The 17958-nt window shown below is 40.7% G+C and overlaps 2 protein-coding genes across 8 annotated transcripts in view; one reads left to right on the forward strand and one right to left on the reverse strand.

Annotated features, from left to right (window-relative positions):
* The first annotated feature begins 7514 nt into the window (after positions 1-7514).
* Positions 7515-9069, forward strand: SOD3 (superoxide dismutase 3). The gene is made up of 2 exons (XM_068188808.1): positions 7515-7680; positions 8152-9069. Exon 2 carries the CDS (start codon positions 8168-8170, stop codon positions 8891-8893), a length of 726 nt encoding a protein of 241 aa, XP_068044909.1. The 5' UTR covers positions 7515-7680; positions 8152-8167; the 3' UTR covers positions 8894-9069.
* Positions 9070-9759: 690 nt separating this feature from the next.
* The window catches only part of CCDC149 (coiled-coil domain containing 149), a 52631-nt gene continuing 44432 nt past the window's right edge, over positions 9760-17958 (reverse strand). For 4 of the 7 annotated variants that reach the window (XM_068188807.1, XM_068188801.1, XM_068188805.1 and 1 more), the window contains 2 exons: positions 13249-13833; positions 9760-12623 (listed from right to left, as the gene is read on the reverse strand). In XM_068188807.1, coding sequence (XP_068044908.1) covers positions 13250-13833 — 584 coding nt within the window. In that variant the 3' untranslated portion in view covers positions 9760-12623; position 13249. The remainder of the gene's footprint in view (positions 12624-13248; positions 13834-17958) is intronic. The other 3 variants (XM_068188802.1, XM_068188806.1, XM_068188804.1) reach the window with 1 other exon arrangement.

Here is a 17958-nt window from a genome sequence, read left to right on the forward strand (position 1 = left end):
TTCTGCTGAGCCCTAGTGCCTGCAGGTGCCACCAAGGATTTAAGCGCTAATGGGGTCTCTGATATGGGAGCACCAAGATCCTCCTGAATTTGCAAATAAAGCATCAAGGTATTTCACTTTATTTAGTGACTTGACAAGCACCTACGATTCTACATTTAAATGCAAACTTAAGAATGGGTTTAATTTTCCTGATTTTGGTATGGTGTGCCTTCAGTATTGGTAATTATAATGAACTGGTGGGGAACACGGGTGAACTGGGTCACTTTCACAAACAGGTGCTGCTTGCAAGAAATAAGAGGGTCAGAAATTGGAACCTCTGGAAATTTATTTAGTCTAGGTAGCATGAATTAACATAATCCTTGCTTCTATTGGCTCTTTTGGCAGAAGGGAGATAGCAATGGGGGGATGTGCAGTTAAATGGTGGCATTTTTGTTAGTTTTTGTATGCTTAAGGTTTCAGACACTACTTAGTGCCATGCAGCTCTTCAAAGACATTTTGCTTCTCCCAGGGTAATAACAGTAATGAAGATTCTTTGAGATAGGGTCAGTAAATGATTTCGGTTCCTGTGAGGTCTGAAATTCTGTAATGACTAGTGTGGCTTAATCCAGGAGTCACAGAAACAGAAAAACCTCTAAAAGAGGCAAACCTGTTGCATTCACCTGAAAGAGAAAGGAAGAATGTCAGAAAGGGAAAAGGATAAAAGACATCAGGAACTTTTTATTTCCTTTCTACAGCAGAATAATTAGTCTTGCATATAGAGAAAAAGTAGGTGATTATCTGAATGAACTTTGCTAAATATCTTAACTACTATCTCACATGACATTCTTACACACAAGCTGGGGAAAATACCAGTCTTGATCACACTTTTACAAAGCAGGTATGGGGATGGCAGGAAATCTGTACCAGTTTAGAAACCAGTCAGTTCCTAACAGGGAGAGCAACCTGCCTCGGGTGCAGGAGTTTGTCTATTCAGCTTTATTCAGCCCTCCTGTTAATGATGTGAAGTAAACTTACAAAAAGTAAACTGATTAAATTCACAGCTGACACCAGTCTGGAGGAGCTGTAAATACACTGTGAGGAAGGATTAGAATTCAAAATGTTCATGACAAGCTGGAGAAATAAGAGGTGGGGAAAATAAAAATATAGGTGGTAACTCTATTAAGACAATCGTAAAATCCCATACTTGGCAGAAATAGCAGCTACTGAAATACAAAATGGAAATAATTGCATAAGCAGCAGTTCTGCAGGAAAGGGTCAGTCAAAGATCACATTATGATGTAGGGAATAATACAGTCTTGTATGACAAGCATGGTGGTAGTTCTTGCTATTTGTCTGGCACACTGGGGTGTTTATGACTTCTCTTCCAGGAAGAGGTGCACAGTCCACAGGAAAAGGTTGTCTATTTAACACAGGAGCCTACACAATTTAGGAGGAAAGGTTAAAAGAATGGGACATGTTTAGCTGAAAGATGGAAGAGCCATCGGTACAGACTTAAACTCTCGAGTGTGACAGGCTGCTGCAAAGAAGAGAATAATCTGTTCCCCTTGTCTGTAGTGGGTACAATCAAAACAGTGGTTCCAATCTGCAGTGAGAGCCAGGCTACAGAGCTGGAGAACCTGTAAGAGAAAGGACAGTCAAACCACAGTTGATGGCAGATTCTTCAGCAGTGATGAACTTTTAAAAACAGGATAGAGAAGCCTAAGCCTTGATTTCCTAAGTCCTGATTTGAAAGCTTTGGTCTAGTGTCTCTAAATCCCTTTCAGACTATAGCACGTATACAAACCAAGGGGTGATGACACACACAAACAGAAGAGGCAGGGTATGGCCTGTTATCAATGGCTGTGTCTTTTTAGTACACTAAGGATAGAAATATCTGAAAATCATGCTCAGTTCTTCTGTGATGATCATTAGACTGCTGAGACAGCTGCTATTAAGTGTCATAAAAAGAGAAATTTATTTGTATATTGTTATTTGTAGGTAACCACTGCTCATATATCCGACCTAATGGTCCAGTGTTCCTATGGTTCCCCAGCTGCAGCTTGAAGCTATGCAGAGAGCTGAAGTTGTGCAAATATGCACAATGTATGCAATGTCCACTTTGAAATTAAAAAACGCAAAGATATTTCCTTTTCTGGCCATTGGGCATTGAGCTTGAAAAAAGTCTCATGTTTATTTCTTGTCTCATCTCAAACAGCAAACCCCTCATCAGATTAATGCTACAAAGAAAAAAGGATAAACATTTTATAAAAGATCAGGGAATAAATGCAAACACAAATAATAACCTAAATTATCTAATATCTGGGCTCCATCCCTACTTTTTATATTACATATTTATATTTTATATTCGTATGTGAAGATGAAATTCTGTTAAATTAGGCTGACAGACTTAGAATGAGTTTCTGAATGTAGCTTGTTCTGAAAGCTTACTTACAGATCATCTCTCCCTCACTCTCATGAAATGATTTCTTCAAAAGCTATTAAAGACGAAGAATTTAAGGAATTTTTCAAATTGGCTGATGCAGAGTAGTTTGACAGTTGCATGAGCTTCTATTTGCAAGAGAAATTATTCCCCAGAGAGAACAGTGCTGTTTCCTTTTTGTTTATTTATTTGAGTTTTGTTATGGGTAATGCCCTGAAAAGTTGGAAATGTTTATAGCTCTTTTGTAAGAATATTATAAATGGATGCTTATCTCAGGCAGTAAATATTTTTATTTCTTTAAATAGAAATACCAAGTCAAGGAACAGGATTAAACAGGAAGAATAAGTCATGACCAGCAATGAATTTTCCATTTGCTACAGCAAAATGTTTAATTTTATTTTATTTTTTTTCTCCATAGGAATTACAAACCAGTTGCTTCATCATAATTCCTGAGATGTGGTGCTGCTCAGAGCCCAGTGCCAGCCCTGTCTTCCACGCAGGTGCAAAGGAGAAAACAGCTCAGCCCTGGGCAGAGCTGCCCCTGGGCAGTACCAGAGCTCCACCAGAGGGTCACAGGCCGTGAACAGCCAAAGCCACAGCACCTTCACGACCCCCCTGGCTGCATTGCTGCTTTCTGTGTCCTGCCCCCCTGGCTGCACTGCTGCTTTCCGTGTCCTGCCCCACTGGCTGCACTGCTGCTTTCTGTGTCCTGCCCCCCTGGCTGCGCTGCCCGTAGCGTTACAGATGGAAGCCAGCACCGCAGGCTATGGCTGCAGACCGTTGTGCAGGTACCAGCCCACAGCACAGACGACATCTCATCAAACTCAGTACATGGAAGTTTTGCTGCCTTGCAGTCTCTAACGCCACACACCAACAAATGCTGTGTGCTCCTGCTGCTGCTGGATAACCCACCAGCATAACTGGCTCCCAGGACTCAGAAATGGCAGAAAGTGCCCAAAACCAAAGGAGCAGAGCAGGTGCCCAAGGATCTTGACTGTTTCCCTCAGACTACAAATGTTCCTCCCCTTTCTTTCAGCTGCTTCAGCCGCCACCATGTGTGGAAGAAAAGCAGTCAGCTCCATCACTTATTCCCAAAGACATAAAAGTTTCCTTGTCTTGGTGTTGCTTTTATGGAAAACCATTCTATCAAAAAAACAGTGAGAGCAGATCCAACTGCTGGAGACACAAAAAAGGCTTGCTATAAAAGGATTCTCTCCTATGCAGTGTTTTCCTCATCGTGTTTAACTCCATGCTGGACAAATCAAACAACATTATGTCAAACAGCAGAGTAATACAATAGGAACAGTGTCATTGCAAAACAAGCCCACCAACCAACCAACCCTGAAGGTCACTGCACGGACTGGGAGCTTGTGAGCAGATTCTGCTATAAAGCTCACTGTAGAACAGAGTCTTTCCTATGCAATCTAGAGAGCCTTGCAGAAGTTGTTTTGACTAGTCTGTCTTGCATAGCCCAGGAATCTTTAGGACATTGCTTGAAACTCAGGATACAAAAGATCTCATAGAACTGGAACAAAAGCAGAGGTCTATTTTTTTTAGAGAAGTGATTGTAACACAAGTGCATGGTCAGGTCAATGTGGACTTTCTTCCCAGTAACTGCTCTCTGCTTTAAAGGCTGTCAAGCCCATTATTCACACCTCTTTGTAACCAGAAAATTAAAACACAGGCAGTGGGTAACAAGAGACTTTAATGATACACCTGGTTAGTACTTTAGCAACCATCTTTCATGTTGCATGCCGGGTGGGTTCAGTTAGGGATTTCAATAAATGTTAGTTAGGTCGGTTCCATGTACCCCCATTTTCCCCTTAAAATGGTTTGCTCCAAGCTGTCTGCTATAGGAGCTTTCACCTGTCAATCTTGTAACCACTCCTTTCTTCCCCTCGGAAAGTTCTTTGTCAATCACCCCACCTCTGTAACCCCATTTGTCCCAGAACCCTGTACACACCGCTGTTATGTTCCCATAGGTTACCATGGTCCGTGTCACTCCCCTGTTGTCTGTCCCCTTTGGGCGAGGGGGGCTTCCGCCCCTGTCGGCCTGCCCCCTATTTAACCCCAGGTTCCCTTTGCCCCAGCGCCATTTTTGCCTGGGCGGGCTTGAGGACAGCTGCATTGTCCACCGCTGCAGCCATGCGGGAATAAAGAGTTCTCATCCATGTGGGCAGACCACACCATTCTCTCACCCTTTGTCTCGCCTCAGCATCTGGCCACGGTGCAGCAGACCCACATGGAGGCTCAGCCCTAGAGCTCCGCACACACGCGGTGGCCCCAGTCTCGCCGAGAAGCAGTGTGCCAGCAGGGCACCCCCAGCTGCCCAGGACCGGGGCAAAGAAAAACCGAACACCGCACTTTCAGGCTCAAAATGAATGCCAAATCACCCTGGCAATTGCATTCCTTGTAGTTATCATCCCTTCTCCCTTTTAAAATACATCTTTCTGACAGTGGCCCACAGCTACTATTTCCTTTTCATTCTCTGAAGTGCAGAGCACTACAAATACATCATTTTGCTTTGCTGCAGTCCTTTCTGTCCCTTTGATCATCTTCTTTACACCTTCTGCATTTCTGCTTCTCTTCCTCATGTGCAGTACATCAAAAAAGAGCAGCAAGTAGGTTTTTCCAGGGACAGAATCCCAGCTGGGGTAGACAGCACAAATGCCACTGAAGTCAGAAACATTGCTGTATTTAAGCCAGCTAAAATTCTGTCCCTAGTATGTATTTCAAAATGCCTTATAATTCAGAAAAAGCTTTACAATTCTCTTTTTGGAGTACTGACTGCTGGCTCAGGAATTTCCTTGTAAAAGTACTAAACTCAATTGCAGTTCACTACTTTGTGACTCAAAGAGTAAACAATGAATGATGCTCCTTTCTTCCTTCAATTTGTTGTGACCCCTTAAAAAATGGTTTATACTGCTAAGTAATTTTTTCAATAGTACCTAGATTGGATGTTTGTTTCCTGTATTTTACAAACTTAAACATTTGCATTTGGCTAGTCTTAGCTGAATGTTTTTGTGTCTATCTATTACACTTGATTCTAAAATTTTCAAATTCTTTAAACCCAAGCAATTTCATAGTATTACCACACTGCAAGCGTGGCCTTTCCCAGCTGAGACTGCCAGTGACTGAAGTTGGGATGAGCTGCAAAGGAGGCAGCCTTGGGCTTGGGGTGATGGACAATCCTGGCACTCGGCTTCTCTGAGAGTTCAGCTCCCACTGAACACTGCATGGTGCCCAGGAGCACAGTGATTGACAGGGCTCACCCCCAGATTGGGGTGAGCCCGAAAGATGGAAAAGTCTCTCCTCCAACCCGTGCCTTCAAAGAAAGACTCAGTAGTCTTTGGTCATCCGGTCTCAAGGTAGTTCATTGTGTGTTATCTCAAAGATTTTCTTCCTGAACTGCTGCGGTCCGTTCAGCAGTCAGACAAAGGCACACTCTGACACCCAGGGGGCTGGTGCCATCTTTTATATCATACATTATGTGTTAAATGTTTATGGTTTTTCCCCAATGCCTATCCCCTATATTGAATGGTGACTTTCTACTCTAAACCAATCTGTGAGTGCCAACACCACCAAGAACATGGAGGTTAGGAAGAAGAAGGAAGGAGCACAGGGCATGCCCAAATCCCTCCATCTTAGAACTTCTGACCCCATGTACAAAACTCAGACCCCTCTGTACAAGGCCTAAAACCCCCGGTACAGCACTCAAAGATTGTTCCTTTCACTTTGTGACTACTTCTACTATAATATCTAAACTTTTGTGATTTCTTGTTCTTCCTGCAAGGCTGGTAAATTGCTCCATGGATCAGGTTCAAAGCCACAGGAGTTTCCGGCTGCATGCCAGGGTCTCAAATGCTTCTGACCTGGGCCTGGAACATCCAAGAGTGTCCAAGGGACATTCTGCGTTCCGACAAGTGATCTGAAAAACTTGTAAATACTCTGAAGAAATACCAGTTGTCCTGTTTCACAGATTAGGAACTGAAGCCCAGAGTTAAAGTAACACATTCAATATCCCAATATTCAAAAATTAAGTTAGTTAATTCTGTATTTCCCTGGCTAATGATCCGAGTAGTTGACATTCCTTTAGCTCTACTCTCCCTCATACATAAAGAAAAAAAATTGTCTCTCTCACATAACTGAGTATCTTGGATCTGATGTAGTATATGACACTAGTAAGATTAACACACACGATTTTACCATTGCAGAAGCTGACAGTCCCATTCCTTACCCAGCTGGCAGAAGACGTGAACTGAGAAAAGGGATTTTCTTTGCAATTTTCTTGCATTGAGAATTGTTCCAGAGTAGTAAGAGATACTCTTTTCTCTCCACAGAAATCTCACCCTGTTAAATTGATCTTGTGACAGACAAATCCACATTTCAGCTACATGAGTGGGAAGTGCTGTGAGCAGGGCAATGCCCTTGAGAGGACAGCATTTCTGAGTTCATGGGATGATGAAACACATGTGAATTCTCCATGTTCCAGTCAGCTTCTGAGCAATTTCTCTGTACCTCAGTCTGATGTTGCAGTGCCTCAGTACCACTTACTTCTCTCTTAGGAAAGAAATCACTGCTACTTAAAAAAAAAAAAGTAGATGGGCTTCAGTGGAGCAGATATAGAAGAGCAGATGCTAACTAACCCCAAAACTTCACAGGCACCATTGACATGTACCTCAACAATTACACTTTAAACAGTTTCTAAATCCACAAAAAATTCTGTATACATCCATATAAAACAATTTATGTTGCTCAAGCACCAGTTTCCATTTTGATTAATGAATAAATAAAAATGCAAACTACCTCCAGACAACCAGCACACAAGTGAGCAAACCTCCCAAATGTGCCTTAATAAAGCTTCTTCCTCTCCCATCCCTGCCTGCTCATGTTCACTTGTTTTAGATGAGTACATGAAGTCGCTAAAAGGCAGATTAATTTCAAAGTTTCCTGGCTTTTTTTTTTTAATGACTGTGAGGACCGAGAGTCAGAGTAACAAACTCACCAGGAAAGGATAAAGGGTTCACCCTGCCCAAAGCAAAAATGCCTAGAACTTTCTCCCCTCCCTTCCTTTTTGCCTCCGTCCCCGCCTCCCTCCCCTCCCACAGCTCTCCCGCCTCCCCTGAGCCAGCGTTACCTAATTTCTACTCAAACACGCAGTTTCTGTAAGCATCACCTTCAAGCAGCTCTGGCCTTCTGTTGGATCACATCTTGGTTTAGGGGAGCAGAGGCGAAGAGCTACTACTGAGGGGTTCTGCAAGGTAATCAACTTGTTGGATTTTTGCTTTTTGTTTGTAATGCCTAACTAATGGTTAAGTAGATGGACCAAGAAAAAACTCCTGGCAAACTGCCTTGCTGGAATTTGTTAAAGTAGAAAAGCTTTCTTTTCTACAATAGAAAAATACAAACTCAGAAATAGATTTAAAACCATTTTGGCTTGCTTGCTTCCTGCAGGGAAACAGAGGTAGTTTTTGAGATCAAGATCTAATTTAAAATATATAATCACTAGAATTTCTTTAAGTCATGGGTGCCAGTTGTATGTGTTTAAATACACGTATGCATTCTAACTGCATTTCAGTTCATCACAATAGACAGGTTTAGCCAGCAGCAGGCCCCCGGGACCATGTTCCAGCTGTTTCACTCAGCTCCCCACCGGCTGTGTGTGTCTTTATCTCCAGCCATACTGCTGCAAAACGCCCTGAATTCTTTGTACCTTCCCGTATCTTTTGCAGGCTTGAAATTGCCAAGATGTTTCTGATTCTGTCTCTGGTCACTGGGCTCACCCTGTCTGCCTCTGGTGTCATGACAGACAAGGAAACTGACCCACGCCAGGAGTCATTGCATGAAATACAGAAACAAGTGAATGACCTCTGGCAGAATTTGCTCTACCCAGTAACACGTGGTAACGACACTGATGGAATGATTTACGCCACTTGTGAAATGAAGCCCAGCTCCAAAATAGATGCTGACAAGCCACAAGTGACTGGACAAGTCTTATTCAGGCAGAGTTACTCATATGGAAGACTGGAAGCCTTATTTTACTTGGATGGGTTTCCATTGGATAACAATCAATCCAGCAGAGCTATACACATCCATGAGCTTGGAGACCTCAGCAGTGGCTGTGATTCTACAGGGGGACACTATAACCCTTTCAGAGTGAATCACCCTCGTCACCCAGGAGATTTTGGCAACTTTCTTCCTAAAGAAGGCAAAATCAGAAAATACAAAACAAACCTCTTTGCCACAATCTTTGGTCCATACTCCATCATGGGCAGATCTGTTGTGATCCATGAGCAGGAAGATGACATGGGCAAGGGCAATAATAAGGCCAGTTTGGAAAATGGAAATGCTGGGAAACGTCTGGCTTGCTGTGTGATTGGGATAAGCAACAAGAACTTGTGGGAAGAGAAACTGCCTGAGGTTATGGACAAGAAAAAGAGAGGGCTCAACAGAAGAACGTACAGCCAGGCTTAAGTGAAATCCAAAATGCCAGCTACAGCCTGGGCAGCACAAAGCAACTCAGGCTGTGCTGTTGCCCACTAAGATATATGGCTAAAGGATTCCTATTTGCTTGCTCTTCTATGAAATGTGTATCACTTTTGTAGAGCTTCCTTTATGTAAGCCCATCAATAAAACCAGCATCAGCTCAACATTGTGAGTGTTTTCTTGAAGGAAAAAGATCCCCTTTTATGCAGTTTGGAAGCTGAATGCATGTAAGCAAGAGTGCAGATGGAGAGGGTACCTGGGCTAAAGAATCTGTGCACTGCAAGGGTCATTTAAGGGATTGTTAGATACTAAAGGGAAAAAGTAAGAATCTGCCTCTCATTAGACACTCTTCTGTAGTTAGGTGCCAACTTGAAAGCAGAAAGATCTCTATGCTGTTAACAGTGTGGGTGTTGTGTTGCAAGACCTTGGTAGTGGACTTCCCCTAGAAATAAAGAAAAGTACAGAAATTTCTGTGTTGAGCTTCAGACCCGTTATGTTATGCTGCTTCTGTAAGTCTCCAGTCTGTGCCTGTTAGTAACAAAGTTATATACAAAAGTTATAATGCTGCTTAGACAATGATGATAAAGTTAGCAGATCAGGGAGAAATATTATTTTCAAAGCAAAAAAATACTGAGTGTGTTACTCCATACAAAACTGTAGGAACAAAATCAGTTTGGGCTGGGAGAAGTGAAAGTGAAAAGATTTAAGTGAGATTATTTTCAGACTTAAAGCTTTCACTTAATAAGGCTTTACTTTCTAAATTGAACGCAACTCAGAATATTAAAACATCACCCCAAGGCTATCATTCATCTAATACTAAGAAGAGAAAAGGAAACAAGCAGGTAGAACAAGTGTATCAGTAAGTGTTTTTATTAAAGATGACAAAATTTATTAATATAGTTTAACCACGTTGTGCTGTTAATCCAGGCAGCAACAAAAGACTAGTTTGCAAATAAATTAAACTGCATAATTTAGAAAGCAAACTACAAAACAGAAGCTGGTAAACAAAGTGCTATCTTTTAGAAATGTAGCAGATTTTCAACTTAATCTCAGTTAAGATTTTGAAATACATTCCTGAGCTCATAGGGATTAAAGAAATTCCACTGTCTTTATTATACAAATTCCCATATGCTTAAAAATAGTCTTACTTAGAAAAGAAGCAGCATTCTAAAAGATGCTTCTTAATCAGTCATTTTCACACACTTATTTTACAAATTCAGAGAACATCATTTTTCCAATAACCACATTATCATACTTTTAAATTAAATCCTTCCCACAGATAATGCATGACTTCACCTTTAGGTATGACAGCCTCCTTAAAATCAGTTTGTGAAATGCAGCTTCTCCATACTCCTGACACAAAATTCCCTTCCCAGTTTGCTTCCCCAAAGCCCAACACCAAAAAGGCTTACATGTCTGGTTGTGATTTCTGCAATTCTAAAGTAGCAGAAACAGGGAACACAGGTCTTAAAAAACAAAAAAGCAAAAACCAACCCCTCCAAATCTAAGGTAGAGTCCACAAAAAAACACTAGTACTGGGAAAAAAAATCATTGTTATATTAGCACAACAATATCAATTAAAGCAATAGCCAAGGAAGATACTGACAAGAATATTTAATTACTTATCACCTAGTGCAGCAACAATGTCTTACTTTTACAAGTCTCCTTGCTTTGAAGTCCTGTGTTCCTGGGAGAAAGCTAAAAATGTAGCTAGAATACACATTTGCTAGAAAATAAAGGAGAGGACCAGTATTGCAGCAGTGGCATCACACTGGAAATGAGGTTTTCAGAGATCTGTGTATCTTACTGGAATTTAGTGATTGCAAAGATTTAAAAATTGCATCTAGGAGGGAGAATGGTGTGAGGACAATTACCAAGATTCCCTAATTGTTGGATTGTACATCAATATGCTCTCATAGAAAAGACATATGGGAAAGACTCAGCAAGTGAGGCACTAAAAAGCTGTTGATCCAGCACTGCTTCAACCTTACACCAAACTCTTCATTAACTAATAGCATTAACTGGCTGTTAAGGGACTGTGAGCAAAATGCTCACTCTCACATCTCTGGGTCAGGAAAGACACAGGGCAGGGAAATAGTAAAAGACTCTCAATGTTTTTGAGCTCATCGCATGAAATCTTGACCTTCTTATTTGCTTGCCTCAGTTCTGACTGCATTGATATTTAGCTCTGTGCAGGATGGAAAAAATACATTTCAAAATGCTACTTCATGTGACATTCAGGCATTAGGGGAGAAAATCCTGCAAATTCTCCTGGAGATTTTAGTTTCTACAGCTATTTTTCTTCTGACTGTCACAAAAATGAGTCAGTAATGCAGTCAGTTACAATTACTGGAAACATCTTAACACTCTTTCCAACACTTAAACTCTTGGGTGTTTTTCAGGTAATGAGGAATTTTAATGGTGAGCAAGATAACAAAATAAAACCTTTTTACTGCTTCATGTCCCTAATATGCTTAACTATTTATATAACTTTTGTTCCTAAGGACTGCTGCTTAACATCAATGGAATGTTGCAATGTCCAATTACCCTTAAAGACAAAGTACACATATTTGAGGAACACTGTGTATGGCTTTGTATCCTGCAGACAGACACTCAAAGGGACACAAATGCACCTGCTAGGGAAAACACATAACAGTGACAAGCCACATTTTTCACCTTCCAACTATTACTCCTTATATTTATATGTAATAATTTACATACAACCTTTCTTCTGCTGAATACAAACCATTCATGGGCTCTGACACCTTGATTATGGCAGCACCTGCTACCTCATCTTACACATACAGAAGAGTTTGTCAGTACTGCTAATATAAACCCTCTTTATTCAGTAGCTGACAAGTGGGCTGTAAAAAACTTGCAGCTGGCAGTTATTTGTCGAAGAAGTACTCAGTCTGGGAGGGATTTTCCTTTTTATTAGTAGTATTTTATTAAATTTGCTTAAATTCTTTCTGATTGGTTTCAAGTTCTAGGAGTGAGAAATGAACATTTACAGACAATTAGGTCCCAAGCCAGCAGAAAAATTGCCTTGACGGCTGCTGGCCCTCAGAAGTTCCACAGCTGCAGAGACTATTCCTTATGCTACAAACAGGAGAGGAAAGACCTGCCTCCCCTTCCCCAACAGCTGCTAACTTCAATGTTAAGTATTCCCTCGTTGCTGCCTTCCTAGAAGCAGAGTGGCATGGCTCCAGCACCAGGACCAAGCTAGGGAATGACACAGCAGCTCCCTTTTCCCCCAGATATTATAGCAATGTTATTCTATGACTAAACCTCTTCAAGAGAAGAAGTTTGAAAAAGTGGCAACAATGCAAATAATCCTTCTATCATACCATAGACTGGTGAAATGAAGAGGAAAGGAAGAGTTATCCTTAATTCCAAGTAGTAAGAAAATAAAAAAGACACAAAATTCCTTTAGAAAGGAGAGGACAGATGGAGTAGGCTGAAACCTATCACCCATTAACTAAGCCCAAGGCCCCGCTCCAGCTCCTGTAAGTAGACAAATGCAATTCCAGAAACTGACAGCCAAGTAGCTGGACAGGACATCACCGGTTCTCCTCTTGCTGTTTTCTTTGCTTTAGAACAGCACTGCTGTTTCTTACAGTAAGACATCTGGCTTCTCTGATGATGTTTCCTTCAGCACTTCATTAAATTGGGCTCTCAGTATCTGGTGAAATAGCTTGCTTCATTTTCATGATATGAGCTGGGAGAGGAAAGGGAAAATTGTGTACAGTTGACAAAATACAAAGGTATAAAGGTTTGTAATGAGAGAACTATATACATGCAGGGATGGTTTTCAGAAACTTCCTGTAAGGGAATAGTGATCTTATGCTACGGATGTACTGACAGTCACTATATGTAAAGAGAAGCAGAACACAGTCTGAGAAAGAAGCAAAAGCTCACAGCCTTAAGATGCTTCTCAATTTATCACTCCAAATTTTTCATCCTTGAGAGACATTTCTCAACATTAAAATACAGTCCAGCACTAGGACCATACATGTTCCAGGAGCCTAGTGATAACAAGATAAATCATTATCACTGGTCTCTCTCCTACACTAATATAAATTACATCAATCTATAAAGAAACTTCAAATCATTACAAAAAACCAACATGACTAAACCTCATCACTAACTCTTTCCCTTAGGTAATTTACAGTTTTGGTACACTACAGCCAGAACTAACAGAAAAACATCTTTTTTAAAGAATTATTAATAGTTCAGTATAAAATAATCAACCCTACAACACGATATTTTACTGATCATATCTGCAACAGCACAGACACTGCACAAGGATTACAGTGAGATGCTTGAGGGCCTGGATTTCATACCTCAAGCCAAACTGTTATCCAAATATTCACGGTTTTCAGCAGCATCAGATGGTTTCTTTTTTTCAGATTCAGAGAGTTCCTCAAAGCTGTTGTTTGTGTCTGCAGTTTTAACACTGAGCCCTCCATGCCTTCCAGCGTCCTCAGTATGCACCACATCCATGGTGCTGCTGTTTTGATCCTCTCTTTCATTTGGAATTTCACAATCTCTCCCTAAGGTTTTGCCATTGTCTTTCAGGGCCTCAGTTTTACCTGTTCGTTCATTCTCAGAGTTTGAGGGATCTGTGGGGTCAGATGGATCAGGGCTGGAAAGTGGGAACTCTGCCTCTGATGAATCATTAAGCTCTGCTTCAATTCCCACGTTCTGCTCCCCCACAGGAGCGCCTCCTCTTTTCCCTTCCAGTTCTGCAACTGTCAGTTTAATTATCTGACTTCCAAGCTTGTTTATGTCTTCTTCCTCAGAAGATAGCTGGGGTAATGAAGGGTAAAAATGTTTATTTTGGATTCTGTTATTTAAGTTTGTTCCCTCTGGAGCCAGAGACTCACTTGCAACAGCATCAGTTTCATCACGTTCTCCCTTCTGTTCTGCTGAAAGAGAAATGGAACAGCAAGATATTCAAGTCATTTGGAGGAATTTGTTATATATCTCATCTGAAGAATATTACTACCAGTGCTGGACCACAGAGATGTTTATCTCAGTAAGGAATCTTTAAGCATGCTTCCCTATCCCTCCCAGGCCTATTACTTAGACAATAAACGATCAACACTAAGTTTCTTGCTGGACCTGCCCCTGTTTTGGAACCTATCTTTCCCTAATACCAACAATTCTAAAAGTCAGACAGTACCATACTGTAGAACAGCAAGGTCAAGAAAACTTTTTTAGAGGAATATCACCTCCAAGCAAGGCACTTAACGATGGAAATTTTTGGCACAGCCTACCATTAATCCCCCCATCACTACCAGTTTCAGGGGTTAACATAAGCTCTATTTATTTGGAGCTTTCACAGGTTTTCATCAAATAATGAAGTTTTGTTATTGGTACAGCAACATTTCTCCAAACATAAAAGACTATTTTGATTAGGTTAACAGCATAAAACAAAGCAGCAGCACAAGAATTTTAAGTATAACATTATACTAAAAGGCAAACACTGAAAAAAGAGTCAAAATAGAGAAAAAAATCAATGTGCAAACAAACAATCAATGTGTCCATTAAAGGACAGGAAGCCTCATTAAAAATAAGCTTGCAAAGTAAAGTAAGAAAAATTAGGAAATGCCAAAAATAAGTCTACCTTGAGAGCTTAAAATTAATCTTGTTGTGCAGACACATTACATTTTAGTATTTAAGAATTTACTCCATTTCTCTCACAGGAATCCTGGTTCACACAAGAATAGGACTGCCTGGCTGCAGAGGACCAGCCTACTGTCTCTATCATACCTATCTCATTTAGAATTTGGGAGCTACTGAGTGAATGAGACCAGGCTTGACATGAGGGGAACAGACACTCTTACTGCCATCAACAAAGCTAGGAATGCAACTCTTAAGACCTGGAATTTAAGTCTGTGGAAAAGGCAGGGATAAATTAACTTTCAAAAGGTGATTCACCCACTGGATCTAAGCCTCATTATCTGAAAAGTCATCTGGAAAACTGGGAGCTTGATGTGTAGTATTGCTGTGCTTATGCCCTACATCAGAGTGCTCCAAATGAGCCAAAATGTATGTACCTCAAACTAGCACTCAAAATTAGCTGGAACTCTACCTTCCTCTTTGCATGCCTCAGTTTCCTCCCTCTTACAGTAGAATAACGCCAACCTATCACCTTGTTGCAATCTTCTGAAGATAAATTGTCTCAAAGCACTAAATCACCAGAGAAACGTTCATAGAAGAACAGCACTGTTTTCTTCAGGGAATGCCTGAAATAGCACCCAGGCAGTACAGCAGGGACAAGGCATTCAACAACGGAGGGGAAAAACTCCGAGTAGTTGTTCATTAGCAGCTGTGATGCTTAGGTACAATCCATCCCATAACACTATCCATCCTGTGCATTGGATAAAGTGAGTTTCATGGCACAAGACAGGCTTTCATTCATAATTGTACTCTGTCATTACGTGTATTCACACAAGAGCCTCATGGTAGATCCTACAGACATCCACCTTCACTTCATCAGCTTAACTGAAACAATGATAACAAGTGCAGATTAAAGGAGGCTTTGATAAGACCAGGGTAAGCAGACAGACTGGATAAAAAAGCCTGCAAAAGCCCTCTGATTATCTACAGATCTAGCTAGAGCAACACTTGATGCATTATAAAATGTTCTGACGAAGATTAAGTGTTTGTTCAAAAGCTAAGAAGATTTCTTGAGTCAAACAGGCACCAAATATCCATGCTACTCTTTAAAAGACCATAACTGACTAATGTGACATGAGATCTAATATATAACCATAAGTAAGAACTTCATTGCTATTGTGGTTATCAACTGTTTTCACTCAACTGAGGATCATTCAATGAATAGGAAAATAAGAGTGGTTTTGTTTTTATTTCAGTAATACTTTAACCAAGAGCATACTTGTTTGATGAATGATGGTGGATGAACACACTCCTGTGTTCTTCCCAGATGTCAAGGTCCCCCAGATTTTGGAGGTACATGGTATAGATGAACAATTGCAATATGCACCAAGTTCCTAAAACTCAACAGCAGTCATTCTCTATACAGAGTGGTACAAAACGTACCCAGGTATCATTCCCATACACATACTGACTGCAGAGGAGCTGTGTGACTCCAAACACAGGGATATATATGCCCCACAGCTGAAAACACACTGCTTCCTTTTTAGACTTTGAAGGGAAAATGGCAGCCCCAAACATCCTTCAGAAAAAGCATCTGGAGCAGCAGAACAGGTTATTGTTGCATCACCTACTGTAGAAACGATGGTGTCCCCTGCACAGCTGGTTGTAGATATGTGTTCATTTACGTCACCAAAAAAGTTGGCCCAGTTTAGTTATCACAGAGGTAACTTTTGTCTCAGTTCTCACTGCAGGTTATCAGCTATATTGGGACATAGGTAAGGGAAAACCCAAGCTGTTTGTGTAGGCAGAACAGTAATTTCTTAACCTGCTCCAGGTCAATGACAGAATTTCTACGATTAACCTTGGTTCTCATTATGGTCATGGGATGGAGAGGAGAAAAGAAGGAGATGACCTACTGGGAGCTGATTCTTCCTATGACTGCCACTAGTCTAATCCTGGTCTGTCCTTTCCTATCCAAGGCTGTTTACTTCTTCCCTTCTCTTCCCCTTCCTATCTTTCTGTTCCTGCTCCATATCCCCTTGTTTATCCAGTCCCTATACTCACTGTGCCCATTTCTCATCCACCTTTCAATATTTTTTAATCACATCTCGCTTTCACTGCCAGCATTCTGATTCCTCACTCCTGTGCTCTGACCTCTGCTCAGCCACAAGCAAGTCCCTCCTCATTCAGACATCCAGTGACTCTGTCAAACCCCATCTACTCCAGTCTTCCCACCATTTGAGAGTCCTGATCTTGGGCTTTCTTCCCGCTCTGCTCCAGGTTTTTTCCCCTCTAAGTTTACTTTAGTTCAAAGGAATGGTGCATACAGAGTTTTACCAGCACTGGTGGCACAAGGTAAGCTCAACAAAATAATTTGTTTGTTTTTAGCAGATGTGATTTTGTAAGTGAATCTTGTAGAATGAGGTGGAAACTCCAGACTGCTTCCTCAGGCTGGGAACCTTTTCCCTAGATTTCAAATTCCTATAATTGTAGATACAGGAATATTTGCATATTGAAAAAGAACCAACCCAAATTCAAATATACAGAAGACAAAAAAAGCCCCTCAAAACCCCCATGTGGTCATCAGTATTTAACACAAAAAAAAATTGCCTATCGTAAAAAAAATTAGCTGATGTAGAAAACACAACGTGGAAAGCTTCAGCCCAGAGTTAAGGTTTGGCAGTGTTACAAAGCAACAGCAAGAGGATCTGATGAGATGTGACAGGCAGGTAAGACTTGCCTGTCTGATCAGCCTGTTATCACAACTGTAATACCAGCCTCACCTAGGACAAATATGGAAAGAAAAGAGCATAATGCCACTAAGTAAATACTTTCAGTAACTGCAGATTTAATTAAAAATCAACAATTAAGTAGGTAAAAGAATGAATATTTATGAGTTATTACTCACCAGAGGACCATTCATTACAGTTTCACTTCTTATTTTTAGCAAAAATATCAGCTGATCAAGATTATAAAAAAAGATCAGCCTTGCTGTCACATTTTATCAGATAATGACATGGACTATAAAGTCAAAATTAAGCCACAATCTATTTAGTTTCAGGACTAACAAATAAATTGTTTATGATGCTTCATGGTTAGCTGAGAAAGATCTGGGCACATCATAATGTTATGCCCATTAAAGACTTTATCCAAATGCCAATAAGCAAATATAATAATCCATCTCCCATCCATTATGAAAAACTAAGGAAAAACAAATCAAGGTTATCAGCAACTCTCAAATAAAGTGAAGCTTGACTTTGGAGAGATGTTAAAGCTTGCTATTGGAGAAGGATTTTTAACAAAACACATGTAAGACTATGAAAAAAGCATTCAATTTCTCTAGGAAAATGAGTTGGGTATTTCAATTTACCGTGTGCAATCAGGAAGCCATTCATCTAGACATCATCTATAATGCAGGAAAGTGCTAA

Source organism: Anomalospiza imberbis, chromosome 4 (genome assembly GCF_031753505.1).
Source record: "Anomalospiza imberbis isolate Cuckoo-Finch-1a 21T00152 chromosome 4, ASM3175350v1, whole genome shotgun sequence".
NCBI lineage: Eukaryota > Metazoa > Chordata > Aves > Passeriformes > Viduidae > Anomalospiza > Anomalospiza imberbis.